Source organism: Myripristis murdjan, chromosome 11 (assembly GCF_902150065.1).
Source record: "Myripristis murdjan chromosome 11, fMyrMur1.1, whole genome shotgun sequence".
Lineage (NCBI taxonomy): Eukaryota > Metazoa > Chordata > Actinopteri > Holocentriformes > Holocentridae > Myripristis > Myripristis murdjan.
The window spans coordinates 16,034,974-16,057,198 of NC_043990.1; the positions used below are offsets into that span (position 1 = coordinate 16,034,974).

Genomic DNA, 22,225 nt, shown 5'->3' on the forward strand with positions numbered 1-22,225 from the left:
TAAAACATGCTAAAGCCTAAAATAGCTGATCCTTGCTCAGACTAGAGACAGATTAGAGAAGTCAGTGTTAAAACAACATAGAGCAAAGTGTGGCCCCTCACATTCACTCATTTCCATCCACAGAGGGCAGTGTTGTCAGTGAAGTAAGTTAGTTCCCATCTGAAACCCAGTGTTACCACACTATGGCTTCTAACATCCATAAAGCTGCTGTACCACTGACAATTTAAATTATGCATGTTAAAGTATCATTTTAATTTTATGAGCAACAGGGGAGGGAGTAAAAATATGGAGTTTTATGAAGCAATCCTTTGCATCCCATTTCCTTTTCAGCTAGATACCAAAATATCATAAAAGCTCTTATTTGGATTCCTATCTGAAAATCACATTTGGGTGACATGGACATAAGGCTGCAGGTGACAATAATCAGCATATTTTCCAGAACATAAGAGCCTTTAAAATGTTTGCCCTCCATTTGAAGCCCTGGTTTGTAATTGCAATTTCACACCCCCTGCTGAGACACTGTTGCCTCACAATCAGTGGCTTGAAAACACTTCCTCCTATCAGACTGAACTTTTGTTATTCTTACAAGACTCTGAGTCTTGTAAGAACTATGTTTACCAGTCAATATTTTTAAACACTACAAAAAAAAACATTTTCAGTTGTGATGACAGGAACTCATTTTCCATATGAAGTTAAAATTGTGACAGTGATTATAACTCATGTTTTAAACCAATAATGTGAGCCATAAAGCCTTTGTTTATGCACGAGGACATTCATAGGCAGGAAATTCAGTTTAATGCGAGCAGTCTCATTGCAGTTCAAGGCGGCAGCCTGGGCACATGCTCAGATCGCTGTGTAGAAGTCCCAGTGAGAGCAGCCGACCCACTTCCTGCCCAGTATAGCAATCAGTGGTGGACCAAGCTGATGCCCCAGTGCAGAATGTACAGACACTGCTTCTGCTATGCACTCCACATACTGTCCAAATGATATCCTACACATATAAGGGCAAACACGTACACACTGCACACCTGTTTCCAATGTTTAATTCCACTTACAGGAAAGCACCAAGCTAAATAACATACTCAAGTGTTTAACTTGAACATTTATGAATGCTTAAACTTGCATCCCACTTGTTATAATGGTGACAATTTTAAGAAAAGTGGCACTACTAAATTTTTGTAATAAATGGCTGTAGTGCAGCCTTCTCCAAAATGCTACTTTTCCGATCAGTTTACATGTAGCATTGATTTGGCTTGTTTGCCTTTCCACGTGTATTTCTAATGTAGGTAAATATAGCTGCAAACCACCTGTTAATTATTAGGTAAAACTTGCTGAAATTTCAAAGCACCTGTCAGCCTCACCCCATAGTACTGAGAACCACATACTTCTCAGGTATCAAAACAAGAGACAAAGAGGTTAAATACACAAATAAAATACAAAACACCCGAATAGAAAATAGTACAAAGTAACCACATAAAAGCATATGGAAAAAAATGTATCCTCTGCACTGCTGAAAAGATCAAATATCAAAGTGACAGTATAAAGCCACTGAATGAAGTTGCTAACTTCTTTTCGTAGGTTGTCTATACCTCATCATCATAGTATGGAAAATTACAGTAAATTATAGTTTGCACAGGTTGCTGAGGGTGAAAAGATGTCAGTAAAATGGAATGTAACCTTCTCAACAAATTATCACCCCTACTGTGACCATGGTTTTGGCAAATGGCTATTCAAACATAAAACCCTTTACAGTTTTCAAGGCCTAACACACACTGACCTCACTGATCCATGGCATATGAATCCTCAGTAAAAATACTAGCTGTCACACTGGACATCTGAGAGGACAGGATGGGAACAAATAATGTGGGAGTAGAGCCTCACTGAGGTAAATATCAAGTTGTGCTTCCATTTACATTCCTTCTGCCATCTACATGATCACTGCTGTCACAAGAAACCTAAAACTAATGAAATGGCCTCTGTTTCTGATCGCCCTGTCCACCTTTCCAACTCAGATTTTATTATGGGCCTCCAAAGGGATTTGTGGACAAGTGGTCATGAAACATGCTCTAGCTGTAAACCTTTAGTTCAAGTATTTTTTTTCCTTTGTCCAACAGCAACAATTTGTTTAAGATGAAGAAGGTTAAAGATCCTAGAGCTTATATGAGTCTAAAAGGGGTATTTCATGGTGATTTCTTGGAAAACCACGGACAACAAGGTGAAACATCAGTTGATTCACATGATGAGTAATGCTCAATAAACAAAAAACAAACAAAACAAAAAAAACAAAAAACAAAAAAAAAACAGATCTAGTTAAGCCCATCTTTTGTAGCCCCAAGAGGTGCACACTTGCATGTGCACACACACAAATACACGTACACACACAGTTCATGTACCTGCACACACATACTGTATACACTGTGAGTGAAGTGCAAACATACATACATGGCTGTGCATGTATGTGCACACAACCACACAGAACTTAGGCTGGTGAGAGGTTAAAAAATATGTTGTTCTTAAAGACAGATTTGAAACTCAGTTGTTCTCTGTTGCCACTGCGTCGTCCTCCCCTTCAACCTGAGCCTCTGACGTCCACAGCTGTAATAATGCAGGAGATATAGGATTACTGTACATTCAGAACTACAGGGAAACCTTAGCATCTACACATAACTGTCAGTTTTCACAGGGCAATGTGAAACTCTGTGCAGATGAAAATGAGCAAAAGGTGAAATAATAAGAGAGCTGACAGGCAGGCAAATGAACATGTGGCCAGACAAGACACTCACTGTCAGATTGTCACGAAGGAGCTGCATGATCAAGGTGCTGTCCTTGTAGGACTCCTTGTTGAGGGAGTCCAGCTCACTAACAGCTTCATCAAAAGCCTGTGAGAGATAAAGGCAACCATCAGTATTATCCAAACCAGTGAGTACATGTCCAAAACGCAGTGCAAATCCACTAGTATGAGGGTCTAACTACTTAGTAAGGCAAACGACAAAGAGAATTGCCTGGATAATTCAAAGAAGAGCCGCAGCAAAAACTCAGGGTGACAAAGTAAAAAGTAAAAAGCGGCTCTTGTTGCTGACGAGCAGCAATCATTTTCATGGTGAAAGGGACATTGATTCAATAAGACTGGTATTTGTGATATACGTGTCCATCTTTGTACAATTTGAACACTCAATTTGGCCATATAAATAGCAGACAATTATTGTGATGGAATAGCCTACAGATCCCCATAGGATACATCTGTTTTTGCTTATCTTGTGCAGAACTAGTAGGGATTCAGTGACTTTGTCTTGTCAGTAGGGCAGATGTTTGCAAACAAAGAGGCTTATATCCAAGTCTTTTAGTTGAAGGACAGTCCAACTGAATTTGAGGGCATTTAGTCTTTTAGAAGAAAAAATAACAAGGTACACAGCCCAAAATTATAGACTATGAGAGTCTGTGAAAGAAACAAAGAGGGAGCTGGAGTAAGAGACAGAGACAAACTTTGTAAAAATAAGCTCCTAACCTTCTTGGCCAGTTCGCAGGCCTTTTCAGAGCTATTGCAGATTTCATAGTGGAAGACAGAGTAGTTGAGTGCCAGGCCGAGGCGGATGGGATGTGTACACGGCAATTCAGCGCTGATCTCAGTGGCTTTCTGGTAAGCGTTGTCGGACTTTTCGATGTCTGCAACCAGGAGGATAAAGTAAGAAGCAGGTATTTAAATTGGGAAAGACAAGATAGAAGTTGGTTTGTTTACAATACTATGTGACATGCCCTGGATAAAACTACACTCGTGGACCATTATGCACCATCTGTGCACCTAATAGTCCATGTTATTTCCACTGTTGCTTACAAGCACAATCACCATTGCCACCATATGGTTACACATATTTAGACTGCAAAACAGCATAATACGAAATGGTGCACCTTCTCCAACCTTCAGACGCAAGACCTAAATTTGCCTGATATATCTAATCCAGTGAATCCAAATCCACCAAAACAATCCATTTTTCTCAAGAGTCCTTTTTTATGAAGATTTTGAAGCCGATTTTGGCAGCACTGAGGCATATTATTGCAGCATTATGACAGCCAAGACAATAAATCTGCTATTACCAAATGATATGCATGATGAATTGTAATGAATGGAAACAAGACTGAGCTCAGTTTGGAATGGAAAACATCAAGTGTTATGTGAGTTTGCTAAGACAAACCCTTTCAAAAGTTTAGGCACATCAATACACTTCAGACTTCCTATGTTATTCATAAGATCTGGGATGTTCAGCTCAGTGGATGTTAATATAAATAGCTGACCTAAATGCCAACCCAATTATGGCTCAAAAACCAAGACGGTAAAAGTGACTGACACCAGCAAGGAAAATGAGCACTGGGTTTTTGCTATAAATGTGCAGTAAAACCTATAGGACGTCCCCAGAATGAGAGAAGGAAAGCCAGGCAGACAGTGGCAGTTTGGGTTGCCAAAGCCTTGAAAGTGACTCTGAAACTGCCTCCTGGCAACCAGCAACAGCCAGCACCCTGGTACTGCTGCTGTTGCTATGGCAACCCAGCAGCAGCCCCAGCCCATGTTGAGGCTGACAGTTGTAGGTCAAGTGCCGCAATTGTGTCAGTATTCTAGCCACAAACAGTACCTGAAGCAAGACGGCCCGCATATTTTACAGAAGATTTGAAGGGCCAGTAATCTAAACACATTTATCACATCCTTCAAAAGATGTAGGATGGCCTATTGCCACAGAAACCAAGTATCCCCCAGTGACTACACTACCTGACCTGGTTGGTTTTTGAGAGTGAGAAATACTCAGGAGATAATCATGCACTGTAACTATATAAGGAGTCACTAAGTCAGCCTAGTTCTCAGATCAGGGCCTAAAAAGATAACAGAGGAGGTGCAGAGACAATATGATAATCATGATACATATGATACAATATGTAAATCTCATTACTGCTACAATATCCAAAGTTTAAATTAAAGCACTTGTCATTTGTGCAGCAAAAAGCCAGGGCACGGCTACTCCTGCAAAGATCAACACTAAAACAGTAGACATACAATATTACACTATTCAATACAATTTTGTGAACCTCCACACAAAATCTGTACAAAAGCAAACAAGAGGTCTAATCTGTGATGTTAGAATCTGCTGTCAGGGAATAAAATGTCTGACACTGTGGACCCAAGTATTTCTCAAGATTATCAGAAGCAGCAAAGTCTGATCCATCTCCATCCACATGATCTTAATTTCACTGTAATGATAGCTGGTAGGAACCAAAAAAATGTACTGTTAATGGTCTCTCATTCAGCGTCAGTTGAGGTGTGTCTAAGATTAATGTCACAATGGCCTGTATGCAACCCTATAGTGTGGGATTTCCACATGAGTTTTAGATATGAGCCAATGCAGCAGAGAGAACTGGTAGATGTGTCATATCAGGAGTGAAAGTGTGACATACAGCAGTCTATGAAACTACACAAATCATAGTTTCAGGAAGTCTGGACTAAAATCAAGCACAAAAACAATGTTAAGACTAATAGCTTTGGTTCCAGGGTCAAACACATTGCAACAGGGTTTTGAGAGGAGGTGTGGCTTCCCCATGTTTGAGCTTGGCCCTGGAGCAAGCACCCAGTTTCATTTAGTCAGGTACTGTCTCAATGTTGACGCACAACTTAGTTTATATACCCAAATCAACCCTACCCTTTACAAGAGAGATGGAGTCCTTAGTATAACAGACTATCTTCAGTTTCCTCGTAATCCAACCCTTGTTTACGACTCCATTAAATTGGATTAAGAGAACCTCGACCTATGACAGGATTATGAATCTAAGGTCAGTTGGATCCTTATCAATCACATTAATGATGACCTGCTAAAGCATCTTGTGTCAGCACTCTGAAATGCTAGAGAATGAGAGGCAAGAGCACAAAAATAAGCACTTGGGTATCAGGTCAAGGCTAAAATGTTGAAAATGATACCAATACTGAAAATGAACCAGTGCATATGTATGTGATGTGTCTGGGCCGCAGAGCTCTGCTTCACTCACCAGCCTCTTTGTCAGTGGCCACCTCAGCCTGGTAGCGGTAGTAATCTCCCTTCATCTTGTAGTAGAAGACTTTGCTTTCATTCTGCGTGGCTTTCGGAATCAGATGATCATCAAGCAGGGCCTGGCATGCGGGTGTACGACACAATTTGGTCAAAGCCACACAAATCCGTGACAAATCCGTTTTAAAAAAATTTTATCTGGCTTCCTAGTCATAGTAAATAAATGTCCTCCCTCGACAATCACGGCAGCCGGTTTAAACCAAAAACACACATTTGACACCTTCTGTAAACCCAAAGTGGGAACACTGAATATAAAATGTGGTTTATCAAACTTACATTTACATTTTAATTGCACTTATTGTAACACAGGCTTATTATTTTAGAAATTATGCTTGACTGACTTTTTTTTTTTTTTAATATAAAAACATTAAAAAATGTAATGTACCCTTTGCAGTACTCCAACATACCCCTAGGGATACGTGTACCCCATTTGAGAACCACTGAATTAACACACCAACACACAAGGGTAGTGGCTAGCATTCAAATGTCTGCCGTGAGAAGCTCCCCTATCCTTAAAGCACCTTTTTCCAGTTTTTCCACATTCCAGACAGGGTTATTGTATGCAACACTACCTCGACTCAACAGACAGACAGTGACTGCTCTGGTATACTCTGACACAAGACATTTAGTTTTCCCACATCTCTAGCCTCACTCCTTTTCCTAACCCAACATTTATTCCCTTCCTTCCCTAACCAGTCTTCTTCATCCCCCCTCTGCTCCTCACCAGCACTTCTTTGCAGACGCCGTTCAATTCCTTCTCGATTGTCTCCCTGTAGTCCTTGGCGAGAGCAGATTTTGGGTTGCCCTCTGACTTTTGCTCCACGCTGGATATCACCCTCCAGGCGGATCTCTTAGCTCCCACCACATTCTTGTAGGCCACAGAGAGTAGGTTGCGCTCCTCGTTGTTGAGCTCTGCGTCCGCCACGGTCAGCTCCTTCATGAACGCGGCCATGTCTTCATAGCGCTCGGCCTGCTCAGCCATCTTGGCCTTCTCGATCAGATCCGCCTTGTCCGACATTGCTCCTGTGTAGACTGACGAAGAACAACTAAGGACAGCGAGTAGGGAAGGACAGAGCAAATGGGGCAGGAGAGAAAGAAGGACAGAGCAGAGGGAGTCAGGGAGTTGGGGGCAGGGAGAATGATGACACAGACAAAAGGATTGGATAATTTAACTCTGATGTACCTGCGTAGTTGTGAGACAAAATCCTCAGTAAATTTATTTCAAAATCCCTTTGTACAGCAAGATAAAACAATCGGCAAAAGGACAAATAAAGTATGGGATTTCTGAGCTACTAATTTTTTGAGCTTCTAATATACAAGAAAGGGGATACTGAAATGCAGAAGGTTAACATTTTATAATGTACTCAAAAGAAAGTAAGAGCAGGTGAAGCGGGTGAACCCAATGTTTAGGATGAGGTACACCACCACCAGCAATAACCCTGTTGGTGCTTTTCAGGTTTCAGTTTCTAGATCATGTGTTGTAGAACTCCTCACCCATGGTTATGTCTTGCGGATGTCGCACTTGCTTTTTATAATCAAATCTAAAGGAGCTTTTTGGATATGAACCCACCACCGAACCAGCTCTGCTCATCTATACCTGGGCGCAGTCTGAAATATATTATACTGATGTCTAATAATTCACCTGGTGACCAAATCCTTAGCAAGAAAAATAAAGGAATTATAAGCCATACACTCCCTACACAGTTAAAATGCAAACCAACACAACACTTGCAAAGCAGGCTCTCAAATGAATTAAATATCAGTCTTGTTGTAGTAAATAGCTGACAGGACCAGGTCACCTTGCAAACACCAATTCCCTAACTCATTTCTTAGCAGGATGCAACTCAGTCACTATGAACTTTTACTTATTTGCCTGCACCGTGGAGAGCAGTACAGCAGCTGTGGTGAATCAATAGACGGTGGCTTGCACATCATTGTTCTCCAAGTCTGTCTTATCTAAACTAAGATTATCTGTTGGGTTAATACTCCACAATCACTAAATCATAGTTTTTAACACAGGCCAGCAGACCACCACCTGCGTCGACGCACCTTGCTGCCACACCTGCCCGCGGAAAACGTGCTAGTGCTTTATTGTGTACAAGAAAAGGGGGCGAAAACATTTTTGTAACAATTTCTGTGGTAAACCAGTAGGCTTACGTTGCTCGTAACCGCTGCAGAAGGAAAAAGGAGAGCTAATAATAGTGCGGCTGACTCACTTTAACTTGATGGAGGGAGCCTAGTTTTGTCCAAAGTGAACGCCCTTTTTCGCTTCCTGGAAAAAACAAGTAAGCCAATTCTTCGCTTTGTAAGCAGGTTAAGTGTCAAATAATGCGTGTGTTGCCGACTCGGTAGCGAGGAATTACGCAGCATTACACGAAACACAATAAAATTTAAGAAATAGATGAGCAAAGTGCATCGGCGAGTCCCATTCAATTGGGGCCAAACAATGAGTGAGCCTCGGAGCATCGCTGCTCTCAACTCAGACACGTTTAGCCGCTTGAGCTGGGACACAAAGCAAAGACGAAGTGGTTTTTCGAGCCAGATTGAGAAAGGGGACAATTCGTCGACTACATTATAGCTGACTGCAGTCGCTAAAAGTCCAGAAACCCACCTGAGTGTAGAGTAAAACGCTTCTGATTCCGGTGGCCGAGCGGCACAGCTGATGGAGCTACCTCTTCCTCACAGCGTCTCTCGCGCTCGCGTCCACGGGGTTTCCCTCCAATCAAAGACACAGCAGCAGGGACACGTCGGGGCGAATGACGTCAAAGGGAGTGTCAAGGCAACCGTGGGGATTCAAGTGATTTTTTTTTTTTTTTTAAATTCATGCTCCTGTTTCTTTGTACATGTATGAAATGTTTGTAAAAAAAAATAAATGTATTTTCAATAAAGATTTAAAAAAGGGGCGAAACGGGCGGTTTCAGGAGGTGATCGCTGCCGTTGCTATAGTTACGATCGAAATGTAACATTTTGTTGTATTTTTTGTTGTATTTTGTTAGCACGTATCTGAAATATTTGTATATTTGAATATATCTTCGGGGCAAAAGTTAAAAAAAAAAAAAAAAAAAAGAAAAAAAGAAATAAAAAGGTCAGTCGAAATCTATCTTGTACGCCTGTCGTTTGTATGCCAATACAATCATGGTACTCTACCGACTGTCCGTTCTTGTGGAAACGTAATAATAATAATATTAATAATAATAATAATAATAATAATGATAATAATGATAATAATAATAATGTGCTGAAGTCAGCTAAATTTCTCTAAAAACATAGCTTCCAACGCCTCTAACAAACAATAATGCACAGATAACACCTTTCATTGAAACTGTTACCAGTTAATGGAAGTCAGTGAAAACTCATTCAAAAATGTCATTTTTTATTGACAAACTAGTATATAAGAGTGCTCCCACGGGTTTAAAAATCATCATTATCAGAATCACATAAAAAAATATTAAATCTGCTATTTGGGCTAAAGCAACCTGTACTGTACAATAATATTTAAATACACAGTAATTCTACTTTGAAGGTGGGCCTTACAGTCCCACTGACTTATATTGTTCTACAGACAAACAGAGATACAGCCTCATGTTGTTACCAAGGCAGCCACTATGATACAGAAACAAAGTTCCTCTCCTCAAAACTGTTCATTATCTTAAAAAAGTAACTTTTGGCTCTGGATTCAAGCAGTATTTTAGGTTTGTGTGTAACGTGGTTTAAAAAATAGATGTTTTGAATGGAAAACAGCAGAAAGCCACATCCCACAACTTTTTCCATTATGTGGAAATACTCACTTGTTGGCCTGACCTTCTGATAAGGTCCTTCACCAGTTTCAATTTGCACTAATTTCCCCATCTTTTTCCTGTCAGTCCTGTGCAGCCACAGTGAAATAGACACAGAGAGTACCTTTTCTGCTGTTTGAGTGGCTTATGGCTTGTAACAGGATTTATTGCATATGTTAATTGGAGTCATATAGTTGTGTATAGGTAATTTTCTGCTGTGAGAAAATGACTGAGATACGGCATCCCTTTCAATAGCAGCCAGTTTGATAATTACACCATTGATATATATTTCTAACTATAATTAAAATGTCAGTTATTGATATTTGTGGTGTTCTTTGCCTTTGTTTGGGTGGTGGTGGCATGGTTTCCATCTTTGGCCGTTTTCCCACTGAACTGAATTCATGAGAAACATACATGCACAGCAGACAGACAAGAATATCTTTGACTGACTCAGTGGTTCCCAAACCAGTCCGCAAGCCCCCCCTGTCCTGCAGGTTTTTGTTCCAGTTCTACTTTTTCTCAGCTGACCCAGTTAAGGCCCATGCACCCTCAGTCAGCATGAAGCCCTTAAATGGATCAGGCTGACGCATTTTACACCACTGAGAACATCCTGAAAACAGCGATGAAGCATTTAAATCTCACTTAGGTAATTTAGGTCTATTGATAAATACAGCTGTGTATCATGTGCATAAAAATGAAAACTGAGGCTATGCCTATTTCAGAGCTGTCCCAGGGGTTACATGCAGAATGGAGAACAAAATGGGACCCAGCGCAGACCCCTGGGGAACACCAGAGCATTTTGGAGCTGGTCAGTCTCACACTGCTTATTCCCACATTTAAGTATCAGTCCTGGAGATGGGGATGAAACTGAGTCAAGGCTCAGTGTCCCAGGTAAGCAAGCAGGATGCTGTGATCAACAGTGTCAAATGTAGTGTTCAAATCTAAGAGAACTAAAGCTGCAGTCTTCTCTGCATAAGCTGCCAAAAGGAGGTCATTCACTGACCCAAGTAGCACAGTTTCTGGACTACATTGGGCTCTGGAGCCAGACTGAAATTCCTCAAAAATATCATTGTTGTTCATGCACAAGGTCAATTTGTGACATATTTTCTACATCTTTAGATAGAAATGAAAGTTTTGAGATTGGCCCATTGTTATTTAGACAGGGCTGAGTGAAGGCATCTTCTGCAGTGGTTGGATGACGGCATTTTTTAAGTGAGTGGGAACAATCCCTGTTACTAGTGAACTGTTTAAAATTTCCAAGATAATTAGACACATAGCTTCAAAAATGTTCTTTAGGAGCCTGATGGGGACAACGTCAAGGGAGCAAGATAAAGTATTTTTAACCTCTGACCAAAGGTGGCAAACATAATTGGTTAAAAACTTTTCAACACCATCTCACACACGACTTATACCACGCATGAACCTCAGTCTTGGTCACGTTTCAGAAGCATGACTCAGTGGTTTTGCCAAAGCTAGAGACCAAACAAAATGCAACAAGGACAGTGTGATGCTGTTTTGGTTCTTTCCCTCAGAAACTCTGAGAAAACGAGAATATAGAGTAAGCATATAAAAGAATATGGAGTATGTATGAATATGGAATAAAAGTAGTTACATGATTTTAATGATAAACATAAGCAAATATCTGATTGTCAAGCATGAATACATAACATATTTTGACATTTCCCTGTCTCTCTGCAAGGATGCTGTGTCTTTGGTTTGTTTTGGGTTTGTGTGAGATAAGCGAGACACACAGGGACTTTCCCAAGCATACCAACATGTACTGAGTTCAGTGAATAAGACAAACACATAGTATAGCCTATAATGATTTCCAATGATTAATACCACATGTGATGGTGAATTAAGTATAAAACACACCTGAATAATAAAATTCCTGCACAGAATACATCAACATGTGTGAAGCTGTTCCAAACGCTTCACTTTATCTTATCAGGAGCACCTTACATTTCCCCCCGTAAAACCTGAACCTTGTATTACAATCATAACAGGTATTTATCTGGTTAATAGTTTCATGTAGGTTTTGTTTATTTGATAGTGAAACTCATCTTCTTCTCTTATCCATATGCCGAAAAGGTAAGACATACATTCATATATTTATATTGTTTTCTACTGTGTTCAAGTGAACTCAAGTGTATCTGATCTAAGTGATGTATTTGTCATAGTGAGTAACTATCATATTTATTCAAAAGGGAGAAAAATAATGATCGAGGCAATTTTTCAAAATCTCCTGTTTTAAGAAATGCCACCTTATTCAAGTGTCTGATGTATGATTAATATGATTAAAATGTCATGACGCTCTTTTTTGTTGACTTTTTTTTTGTTTTTGTTGAACAGAGACACACGGTGACACATATCCAGGTCTCTGAGGAAGAGCAGTCGAGTGCAGATCCTCAGTGCTCATAGAACTGCGGGCTAGCGGAGAGATTTTAACGCTTTGCCCTTCATCAAGATGTCTTGTTATGAGTTCAGCTGTCCCCTACAGGAATTCTCTCTCTCCAATTTTCTTTTTGTGTCACTGTTGCATCTTGACTGTAGTTTGTATTACAAACTATCATGTCTCATGTGTTCCTGTGTTCCTCCAAGTCAAAGGATTAAAAAAAAAAAAAAAAAAAAAAAAAAAAATCAACCACTTCAAAGATATTCTTCTTTTAGAGACATTAACATACTTTAAAAAAAAAAAAAATTGTGTAACATACACATACACATTACAATGTGAATAACAACGTTTTGCAAAAATAAAAGATGACCAGGTGGAGAAACAAGATATAAAACAAAGTAAAATTTATTAAAATGTTATATTACATAATTGGGACATACATTCGTTTTCCAAGTATAGAAATGTTGCTGATAAGCTCCAGTAGAATTTTCTTCACTTAGAAGTCATATTGCAACTTGAAAATAGCTGGCAAGATTTCACATTTTTATGAACCACCATATAAATTAATGATTAGCTGGATGAAAGATTACAGCAAATCAGAAAAGACGAGACTGTGAATTCAACTGATATGACAGGCAGCACAAATCGTTCTTGATTCAATACTCAGCATTCAAAGCAAAAAGGAAACTAAAGGACTAATTTACCAAAATTGTTCACATTTTCCATTCGTTTCATGGCAATATACCTCAAATTTAGATGAACATGTTTAAGCAACATTTACATTAAACTGTTTCTCTCCCACCCAAGCCAAATCATTTCTTTTTAAGGGGACGGTGTGTTTGCCCTTACCTTATTAAAGTGATAACGTGACGGAGTGGCATGTTAGCCATGAGGGAGCAGGGTCAAATCATCAGAATAATTCAGATGAAGATGTACAGAATTAGCAGCTAGACACACTGATATTTGTACAACACATCATTCTGAACATATGATTAAATGTGCCCTCTACTGAAGAAGCTCCAACAGAGTGGCTAGTGGTATAACATCAGGGGAGTGATTGTATCTGTGTGAATGAAAGAAGAAATCTGAACTGACCACTTGTATTGTTCAAGGATCATACCGGTTTTCACTGACCCTGAAAACAAAACCGACCTTTGGGTTTAGCCCCTATGAATTTATACAAAAGAGCAAGAGACTGGATGGGTGGAAGTATTGTGTCAAAAGGCAGCCTGGCCTGTCAAAAGGCTAAATGAAGTGACCTGTTGCTTGCTGTGTGGCTTGCAGATCCAGTCCTGTCAGATTGAGACAAGTGCAGATTTGGTAAAGGGCCTCGAAGAGCTCGGTTTGGCATCCAGGATGGGACTCCAGTGACTGTAGCTGTTTATGCCTCCACTCCCTCTAGCTCTGGGGGCAGGGGCGATTTGGGATGTTTGCTCTCAAAGTGCTGCTTGAAGGTTTTTGGGTCGGGCATCTGGGACTGCATGGAGGGGACATTCAACACAAGAATCAAACAATGCATTAGCCAGAAATACAATGATTAAGCCTGCTTAGACACAGCTGTGTTAATAGTAATTTAAGCAAAAGTTTTTAGCTTAGTTACAGAGCCTACGGGCTGTCAATTATGTTTCATTGAAGCCCATTCACATGGAAATATACACTTTTCTGAGAAAGTTGGGTTGGTCATTTTACTTTGCTGAATGGATAGATGACTGATCACTACAGACGTTTGCATGTCTATAGCCCTTTCTACACAGAGATGCTGCAGTACTGCTGTTGTACTGCAGTACTGCTGTTGTACTTGTGTGTGTGTGCATGGGTGAGTGCGTATGAGGGGGTGGGGGATTAGGGTTTTATGTATTTTAATGTAAAGCACTTTGCGTTGCATTCGTTTTATGTATGAAAGGTGCTATATAAATAAAGCTTGATTTGATTTGATTTAATGAAGCCCCATCTTTACACCAGCTTTATTTTGTTTGACCCTGATCCAAGCGAAGCCGGCATGATGCTGCCCAATTATGAAATTTCACATAGCACTCAGGCATTCTGGAAGCACAGGCGTGGCATGTCGCAGCGGCATCTACTTAAGTCCTGTCCGGCCGGTTTTCACTTTTACACAGATGTCAATTCGGTTCTGTGACTACCTCTGCTGCTGTCTTAAGACCAGAAGAAGATGCCCCACCCCATAGTGTGTTTGCATATTTTACACAGAACAGCGAGGCAGAATAATAGCGCGACATCCCCACCTTGAACAGGCGGTGTAAAAGTGGCTTATGTCATAGGCAGGCTGATGTGGACTGGGCTTCACTGAGCTGCACCGACAACATTCCCCATGCAGAGTAAAGACATTTGCATGTTGGGTTAAGTTGTGGATTGCAATTCCAAACATGGTTTAAGTCCAGAATCCTAAGAGGCAAAGGTAAAGCAAGGTACTGTAAATCTGTACCAGGTAGGTCTCCATCACAAGTCATTTCTTGCACCTCTGTGCTAAGAATACATTACAGTTCACACCCAACAGTACAAAAATTATTACTATGCAATCTCAATTATTTGCTATATGAGGAGTGATAGCACAGGGTGTGGGTGTTAAGCATCATGACATCAGTTACTTTTCGCTTCTTACTTCTACTTTTTACATTTCTTCTTATTTTTTCTAATTCTGAGTTTGTAAATTTCAAAAAACTTGCTTTTAAGTGCTTTACATTGGAAATAATCTGAATCTTGAAAAAGTCACTGAGGTGGGAAATATTAAAAAGCCTTTATTGTAGTTTCTAAACCAGCAAAAAGTCTTTGTCAGTCGTCAAGACATGTTGGCTTTTTAATGGTTTAGCCACTCCAATAAAAGATGTTCCAGTCACGGCTTGGTACTCACCCTGCAGACAGCGCAGGTAAACACTAGTGCTGCCTTGGCTGCCGTCTTCTGGTCATGGCCTTTGGCCTTCTTCATCTCTGCCTGTTTCTTGGCATTCTTCTGCTGGGACTGAATCTTCTGGTGCCCACGCGCCATGCTGGCTGAGCTAAATGAGAAGGACACAAAGAATAAGGATTTCATGTTTGTTGTTTTACAGCTACTGTAACAAGTCCTTGAGTAAAAACACCAAACATCACCATCACCAAAGATCAGACCTACTGCAATTTACAGGATATAAGGTGGACAGAGTAGCTTATATGTTTAAAGGAAATAATACAGGTGGAACTCCAGTGTAATCTAGGTTAATTATCAGACATATATAGTCATCTTCGAAACATTTTACTCAGAATTATCTGCTTTGTTGTATATTAGGCTGTAGTCAATGAAACGCCTCCTTTACAGACATCTGTTGTCTGACCTAACAAGTTTCCTAAGCAGAAAGCAAGATAAGAGCACTAACACCTGATTAAAGCTGGTCAGCCTGGTCAGGCAAGGTAAATAAGATAAGGTTCAAATGAAACCACAATTTACTACCAGGCAGGCCTACAGAAACTTGTCTTTCACCAGGGTTACGAATAATACCCTTCTTTGAACAGGTTTAGGCAGGGAAAACCAGTCTGCACTAGAGATGTTGATTAGAGTGACTCTACTGGTTTTGGCTTGTTTTCTAACCCTTGTGGAGGTTTATCTGAAGGAAGTGACTTTTTTTTGGCGGGGGTGGGGGGGTGGGTGTGGGTGTGGGTGTGGGTGTGTGTGGGTGTGTGTGTGTGTGTGTGTGTGTGGGGGTGGGGGGGGGGGGGGGGTGGGGGGGGGCATTACGTCATCAAGCTCTCTCTGGACAGCCCAGTTGTTTTGTTCTGGATAAATTTTGTGTAGTGAAGTCTTACATGATAGTTTCCCTCTGCCCAGCATGTGCTCCATAAATTAAACTGGACTGACAGTATAAAAGCTGTCTAGATGTGGGTCCACGTGGGTGTGCAAAGACAGGAATCCTGTCAGCTGTAGCCAAGTACCCAGCTACAACACTTATTAAAAGATCCATCTGAATAATCTGGACATAGAGCAGGACTAAACTACCCATGTCATGTGGAAAGTGACCCTTGTGAGGTGGGTGGCATGTTTGCTGGCAGCTGGTATAAATAGAGACTGCTGTTAGTCAGCAAGCTGTCTAATGTTAACCTAAGTTAGCAAGCGGCACTATTCTTCGACACACTGGTTCATTCAGATGAAACCTGGTTAGCCGGCTAAGTACAGCAGTGTCTAACATTACACCAGGTTAAAACAGGGGTTCCAAGTACTGAGTAAAGAGACACCCTTGCATTTTTCCAGGATGCCTCCAGCACAGTGGCTGATTTCATTATCTAACTAGCAGATATGAGTACATGCACAATGTGGCTAAAGGTATTGGCTACAATTCTGGTCGGAGGTTTCACCCCTTCCTGTCACCTGCCTGCCTGGCGTAATGTACAGTGCTACAAAACATAATTCAAGGTTAGGGTCTAAAATCTGTCAAATTAAGCCATTCGCAATCTGCCAAAGCGTCGGTTAACTAGCGATACATGGTGTGTAAGCTAGCTTCAGCTCAGCGCCGCTAGCTTGTTAGCTAACCTGCTAACCATATGGAAGCATTTCTGCGTCCAAACTTTGGGGAAATGGGAACGCTAACCGCAGTGTGTTTGGAGAAATAATAAGAAATACAAAAAACACAACATTCCTTACCTTATAAAGCTAAAACAAAAGTATGTACCGTTTGTTGGAAGCCCACACACAACTGTGACAGCTGCACCTAACGCCAGTTGCCTTAACGGTAACGTGTTGCGTTTAGGTGACTTCCGTAAAGTCGTAAATACAAGCGTTTGTCATTGTAAAGAAGTACATATCCTGCAGCTGATACTCATTAGTGCATATAGGGCTACTGTGTTACGAGTTGTGGCACGTAGCTGACCTTTCTAACACTAAACAAACAAGAAAACAAAAGAAAAGAAAATTAGGAGTTGTGTCCTCATAAATGTCCCATAAAACGCTGTGACAAAGTAGGCTACTGTGATGAAAAATGCTAAAGTAATAGAGAGATAGATAGATAGATAGATAGATAGATAGATAGATAGATTTTTATTGTCATTGCACAATCATGTACGTATAATAATAATAATAATAATAATAATAAGTATATATATATATATATATATATATATATATATATATATATATATATATATATATATATATATATATATATATATATATATATATATCGAAATTGAACTGTGTCCCTCATAGTGATTTTATAGTGACCCTATCATACGGTGTGGCATTTTTAATTTTATTTTACGTTTTTTAATCTACAGTGAAAACCATATAATATCTAGTTACATTATTGTTGTTTTTTTCATAAGTGGGCTAAGTGTGAGAGCACCGAAGAAAAGACAGTGTTGTCCTTACTACCATGTTGAGTAAGGGCATGAGAGGAGTCTTTAAACGCACCGTTGACAATGGCTAACACAGATATGACGCTGACAATGTCGCCCCCAAGTGGCGGAGTCTGGTAAGTACATTTCTACACAGCCCCAACCTCCAAAAAGCAAACACGACATCTGCACATCACCTGTCACAAGTTAGGCTGACAAAAAAAACCTTTCCCTAAATTCAACAGTACACATCACAGGAAATGTATTGTCAAAATTAAATAAACTGAGCGAAGATAAGCAGACAAAATAAATCCGAGGGCCTCTGATGATTGTTCTCTATGTCAGTGGTTGTTCGCCTCATGATGACCAGCAGCTAAGGGGTTTTGGTCCACCCACCTTTTTATTTATCACTGCATTGCTGGGCGTAATGTGGCTACATTAGTGTATTTTTGCAAATAGTGACTCTTTCAATTTGGCCTCGGTACAAAACATGCAGACAAAACAACATAAGCTACTCAGAATCAAGTGCAAGTTTCTGTTTCCTGACCTGAACAAGGTGAGTCAACAGAAAAAGGAGAAAAAGCACACACAACATTACCCTAAGTGCTGGGATCTTTATTTAAGAAAACGCGTCATATCAGCATTGTTTAGATGTAGTACCTTTATCATGTCTTATTTGACAAACTGATGCATAACGATACAAGCAAGTTATCTTGTTATTCAAAGCTTATTTGTCTCTTTTCAGAGCATAAAGATGCAGTTGATTTCCTGAGCTGTGTTTTCTGGAGTTGCACCAAAAGTCAATGGGAGAAATCCACTGACATCATTTTCCCTCACCTGCTGCAGTCTGACCTCGCATCTGGGCTTCTGCTGCAATTTTCAGGTATCTACAGTCAGCTTTGTCTGAGATTAGGAGTGGATGGTTGCAGCCCTCAAGGGAAGCCAGTTTTCATCAGATCTCTGATCTCAGTAACATCATAACAAAAACACTCTAGACTTTCCTAACAAGTGTGCTTTTTCCCAGAGGGATGATACACATTCTCTGTGCCCTACAAGTGTTTCTAGTCTGTGCACCATATGCCTACAATGATGAGAGTTGTTACTAATTTGGAGATAAGGAGATGACAAAATTCTTCCATCCAATTATTTGTGTAAACTAACTAAAAATTATTGAAACAAACATGCTTATTTTAGATGCTGATACTGAAAACAAATATCAGCCACAATGCCATGCAATTTAATGCACTATAATTGGACTACAATGCACAAAAAGTGTGTGCTTGCAATTTCAGCAAGTATTTGGTGTCAGAGATTAGATAAGTAGCACAACTGAAACAATCTTATTCACTTTGCTTTTTGAAACTACATAGAATATCCTTACCGTATGTTCTTGTGAAAAAGCTGACAGCGGTGGAAGTGCGCTCTGTTGCAAGACGACTGATTGATCTAAGTTCTTGATCTTCCTCAATAACCACACGCACTGTGACGCACGGTCTTTCATTCATCCATTTACTCGCTACAGGGTGCAGGACATATGACAGCTTAATGCAGATGTTAAAAAGGAGTGTGAGTCTCCGCTGTACCCTAACACCAACAATAAGGAAAACTGTTCATTTTTAAGGACTTACTGTGAGGATGCACTGTTTCTTGTATAGCTTTGTTTGCTTACACAAGTGCTACTAACATCAGGAAATTTTTATATTGCACAAAGCAAGATCTTCTCATTCACACCAGCTCTCACCAGTACAGGCAATTTTCCTTTTTGCAGCTTTAGACTCTGTTACTCCAAACCAGAGGGGGTGGCTTTCAGGATGAAGTTAGAGGTTTAAATTACTGGAATGCAGGAACTGCTGAGATATCCAAGCTGATTCATATAATGATCCAAATCTCCGTTTGTGGTTGATACTTTTGTTAATTTGATGGGGGGAAAAAAGAGAGCGGGCAGTGCTAAAGGTCCAGCCACCGCTGAGCTGCTACTTATTTAAACAAATTTGTTTTTTGTTGGCACTGCTGATAAAAGCTCTAAAGCCAAAATATTCAAAGATACAGTTCATTCTTTCTTTACTTCCTTTTTATGTTGTCGTTCACTGGCTTTTGAGCCAAATACTCCTGACTTTCTTTACACTTCAATTACACATGTAGTGAAGAGAGGACAGAGGGCAGATGCACACTTCAGAGAGGAGATGCAGAATGCCGAGCACATACAAATTAATGTTAAAAGGAGCCACACACTCCTTTATTTATAGTTTAGTGAACAGCCGATCTTGTGGGCAGAGCCTTTTTCAGGGTTCAAGAACACAAACTGAGCACACATTTATCATACTGACTGGAGAATTAACTAGAGTACAGGTGTGACAGTGTTAGGTCCTTGGTTAATAAAACATTTCATCTTGCTTAGGTAGATTTACAATAGTAAAAAAAAACACATAAATATTATCAAGTAGCATACACATAAACATTTAGCCTGGAATCAAGTATGAATCTATTGCTGCAAAAATATTATCTACGTGTGCCAGCAAACTCAAGTTCCTGTTTCGCAGAACAAGGCCTTTTTGACTTTTCTGTTAAGAAACGTCTTGTGTCATCATTAATGCAGTGTCACTTTGATTAGGCATGTTCTGCTGGGCCCAGCGGTTTGACAGTTAAACACAGGGAAAAAAAACTGCAGGTGATGCAAGATAACAGTGTTTGGCATTTATTAAATGCATCCCTGCAAACTCATGTTGGCAGCGATGAATTCAGAAGAGAACGACTGCTCAAAAAACCTGAGCCCACACACCATCCACCATGTACATGCACAGACACAAGCACTAAAATAATAAGATGTGTACATTGAAAACTTTCTTCTCAGGATTCGTATACCAATATAACCAAAGTCCAAAGACCTATTATGAATTCTGCCTCCTTTTTCTATCTTTTTTTTAACTGTTTGTGCCTATTTTCATTTATCTTTCTTGGAAACTACAAGTCATATCACGAGTGTTTACTCTTTGTCTGGATTTGTGTATTCCTGCATATATATTAGTGTATGTTTTTGATGTGTGTGTATGCATGTGCGCATTTGTGAGTATCATATGACTACAACACTATACTTGTGTAATTGATGGGTTTTTATGGGCTGAATTGTTGTTAAAGTGCTATCCTATATTATGTTTTCATTTTTATTCCTTTTTCTTTTACGTTTTGAAAATTCTGGGTATGACATATACAGATTGTGTTGACTCATTTCCAGTGATATGCTGCCTGGAGAATGTCACTTTTCAAGCCCCTTGAGAGTTTGTAGGCATTTATCCCTCACATTTCCCCACTAATTTTATTTTGTATATTTTATAAAGTTTTTTTGTATATGTGTAAATGAACAAACCAACCAAACAAATGCATCATCATCATCATCTTCTTCTTCTCCTTCTAATTTTTTTTAACATCTTGGGACCATGTTGGAAATAAGTGTTTCACTTTTCCAGGTTATCCCCTGGATTTTAGAGTCGGATAGTCCCTAAGCAAAATCTTTCATTCCAGCCATTGCACACAGCACGACTGTAAAGACACAGATGTGTTACCTCAGAGTAACAGTAGGGGGCAGTGGTGAGCACCCTGGGTTTTATGATGGGAGTCTGTTAGGTATCGAAGTTGCATCCTGTTGTGAGGGTCACAGTGCCGCTGGGACTGGGACTGGCAGCCGCTTCATGTTCACTGCTGGGCTTCGGCCTGCAGCAACATGCAGCGATGAAACCTGACCACACCCAGCGTGACACACACACACACACAGACAAGCAGATGGACACAGACACACACACGGACCGAGACAGCAACTGATACAAACCAAACCTGATACTGGTAGTTCCTGGAAAATTAATAGAGTTCAATGATCATTTTAAGCTTGTATAAGCATTTTGAGCACTGCTGTATGATTTAACTTTAACTATAATCACACCTACTGCGTTGTTATGAGCTGTTCCAACTATAATGTGGTTCATTCAACAGCGGTAGTTTTCATTTATCTGTCCCATCTGGACTGCGGCTCACACCATCAGGTGGGAACAGAGGTGTTGTTCACCCCCGCTCAGGATTTGACTACATTCACCTTGTATGGAAATGAACTACAGAGACAGTTATCTGTCTGATAGGAGATCCCTGTGAGGGAAGAATCATCACACTACATAAATCATAAAATCCTGCATTCATCCATCTATCATTTGTCTGCACCTTCCCGGGTCAATAGGCTATGATAATTCATGAAATTTAAAAGGCTGACGATGGGTTTATCAGAAATTCTAACAAAACTACACAGGTAACACCGTAATCCCAAAACCTGTGTTTACGTTATGTGTGTGTTCATGTATGAGACTCATACTGATGTTGAAAATGCTCGTCAGTTGGGTGTCGTGACTTTCTTGAGGGAAATCTTATCATTGTGAGAAAAATGTCCAGCGAGCAGTGAGCATTGTGTTACCCCCTTCCTGCTTTTCACATCATAAGAAAAGAGAGACAATCCTTCTAGTCTTTTGTGAAAGGGGGAAATTTCTCTCAAGAGAAAAGGATGCGATTATGTTTTCAGATGGGGGGGCATAGCCTAAAAAAAGAAAGAGAGGAAAAAAAAGTTGTTATGACAAAGGCCACACATTGCTCAAGTTCCCCCGCCCTGGAGCTTGTTG

At 40.1% G+C, this 22,225-nt stretch overlaps 2 protein-coding genes across 4 annotated transcripts; both read right to left on the reverse strand.

Moving 5' to 3' along the window:
- Window positions 1–1,027: 1,027 nt before the first annotated feature.
- LOC115367811 (14-3-3 protein zeta-like) lies at window positions 1,028–8,834 on the reverse strand. 2 transcript variants are annotated; one of them, XM_030063735.1, is made up of 6 exons: window positions 8,695–8,834; window positions 6,808–7,129; window positions 6,025–6,145; window positions 3,506–3,663; window positions 2,784–2,879; window positions 1,028–2,595 (listed from the first exon to the last, which is right to left on the reverse strand). In XM_030063735.1, the coding sequence occupies exons 2-6, from the start codon at window positions 7,099–7,101 to the stop codon at window positions 2,533–2,535; spliced, it is 732 nt and encodes a 243-aa protein (XP_029919595.1). In that variant the 5' UTR covers window positions 7,102–7,129; window positions 8,695–8,834; the 3' UTR covers window positions 1,028–2,532. The 2 variants fall into 2 exon arrangements, with proteins under 2 accessions (XP_029919595.1, XP_029919596.1); XM_030063736.1 differs by lacking the exon at window positions 8,695–8,834 and adding an exon at window positions 8,300–8,427.
- Window positions 8,835–12,641: 3,807 nt separating this feature from the next.
- znf706 (zinc finger protein 706) lies at window positions 12,642–17,014 on the reverse strand. 2 transcript variants are annotated; one of them, XM_030064403.1, is made up of 3 exons: window positions 16,882–17,014; window positions 15,124–15,268; window positions 12,642–13,731 (listed from the first exon to the last, which is right to left on the reverse strand). In XM_030064403.1, the coding sequence occupies exons 2-3, from the start codon at window positions 15,256–15,258 to the stop codon at window positions 13,636–13,638; spliced, it is 231 nt and encodes a 76-aa protein (XP_029920263.1). In that variant the 5' UTR covers window positions 15,259–15,268; window positions 16,882–17,014; the 3' UTR covers window positions 12,642–13,635. The 2 variants fall into 2 exon arrangements, with proteins under 2 accessions (XP_029920263.1, XP_029920264.1); XM_030064404.1 differs by having other exon boundaries at window positions 16,910–16,982.
- Window positions 17,015–22,225: the final 5,211 nt, after the last annotated feature.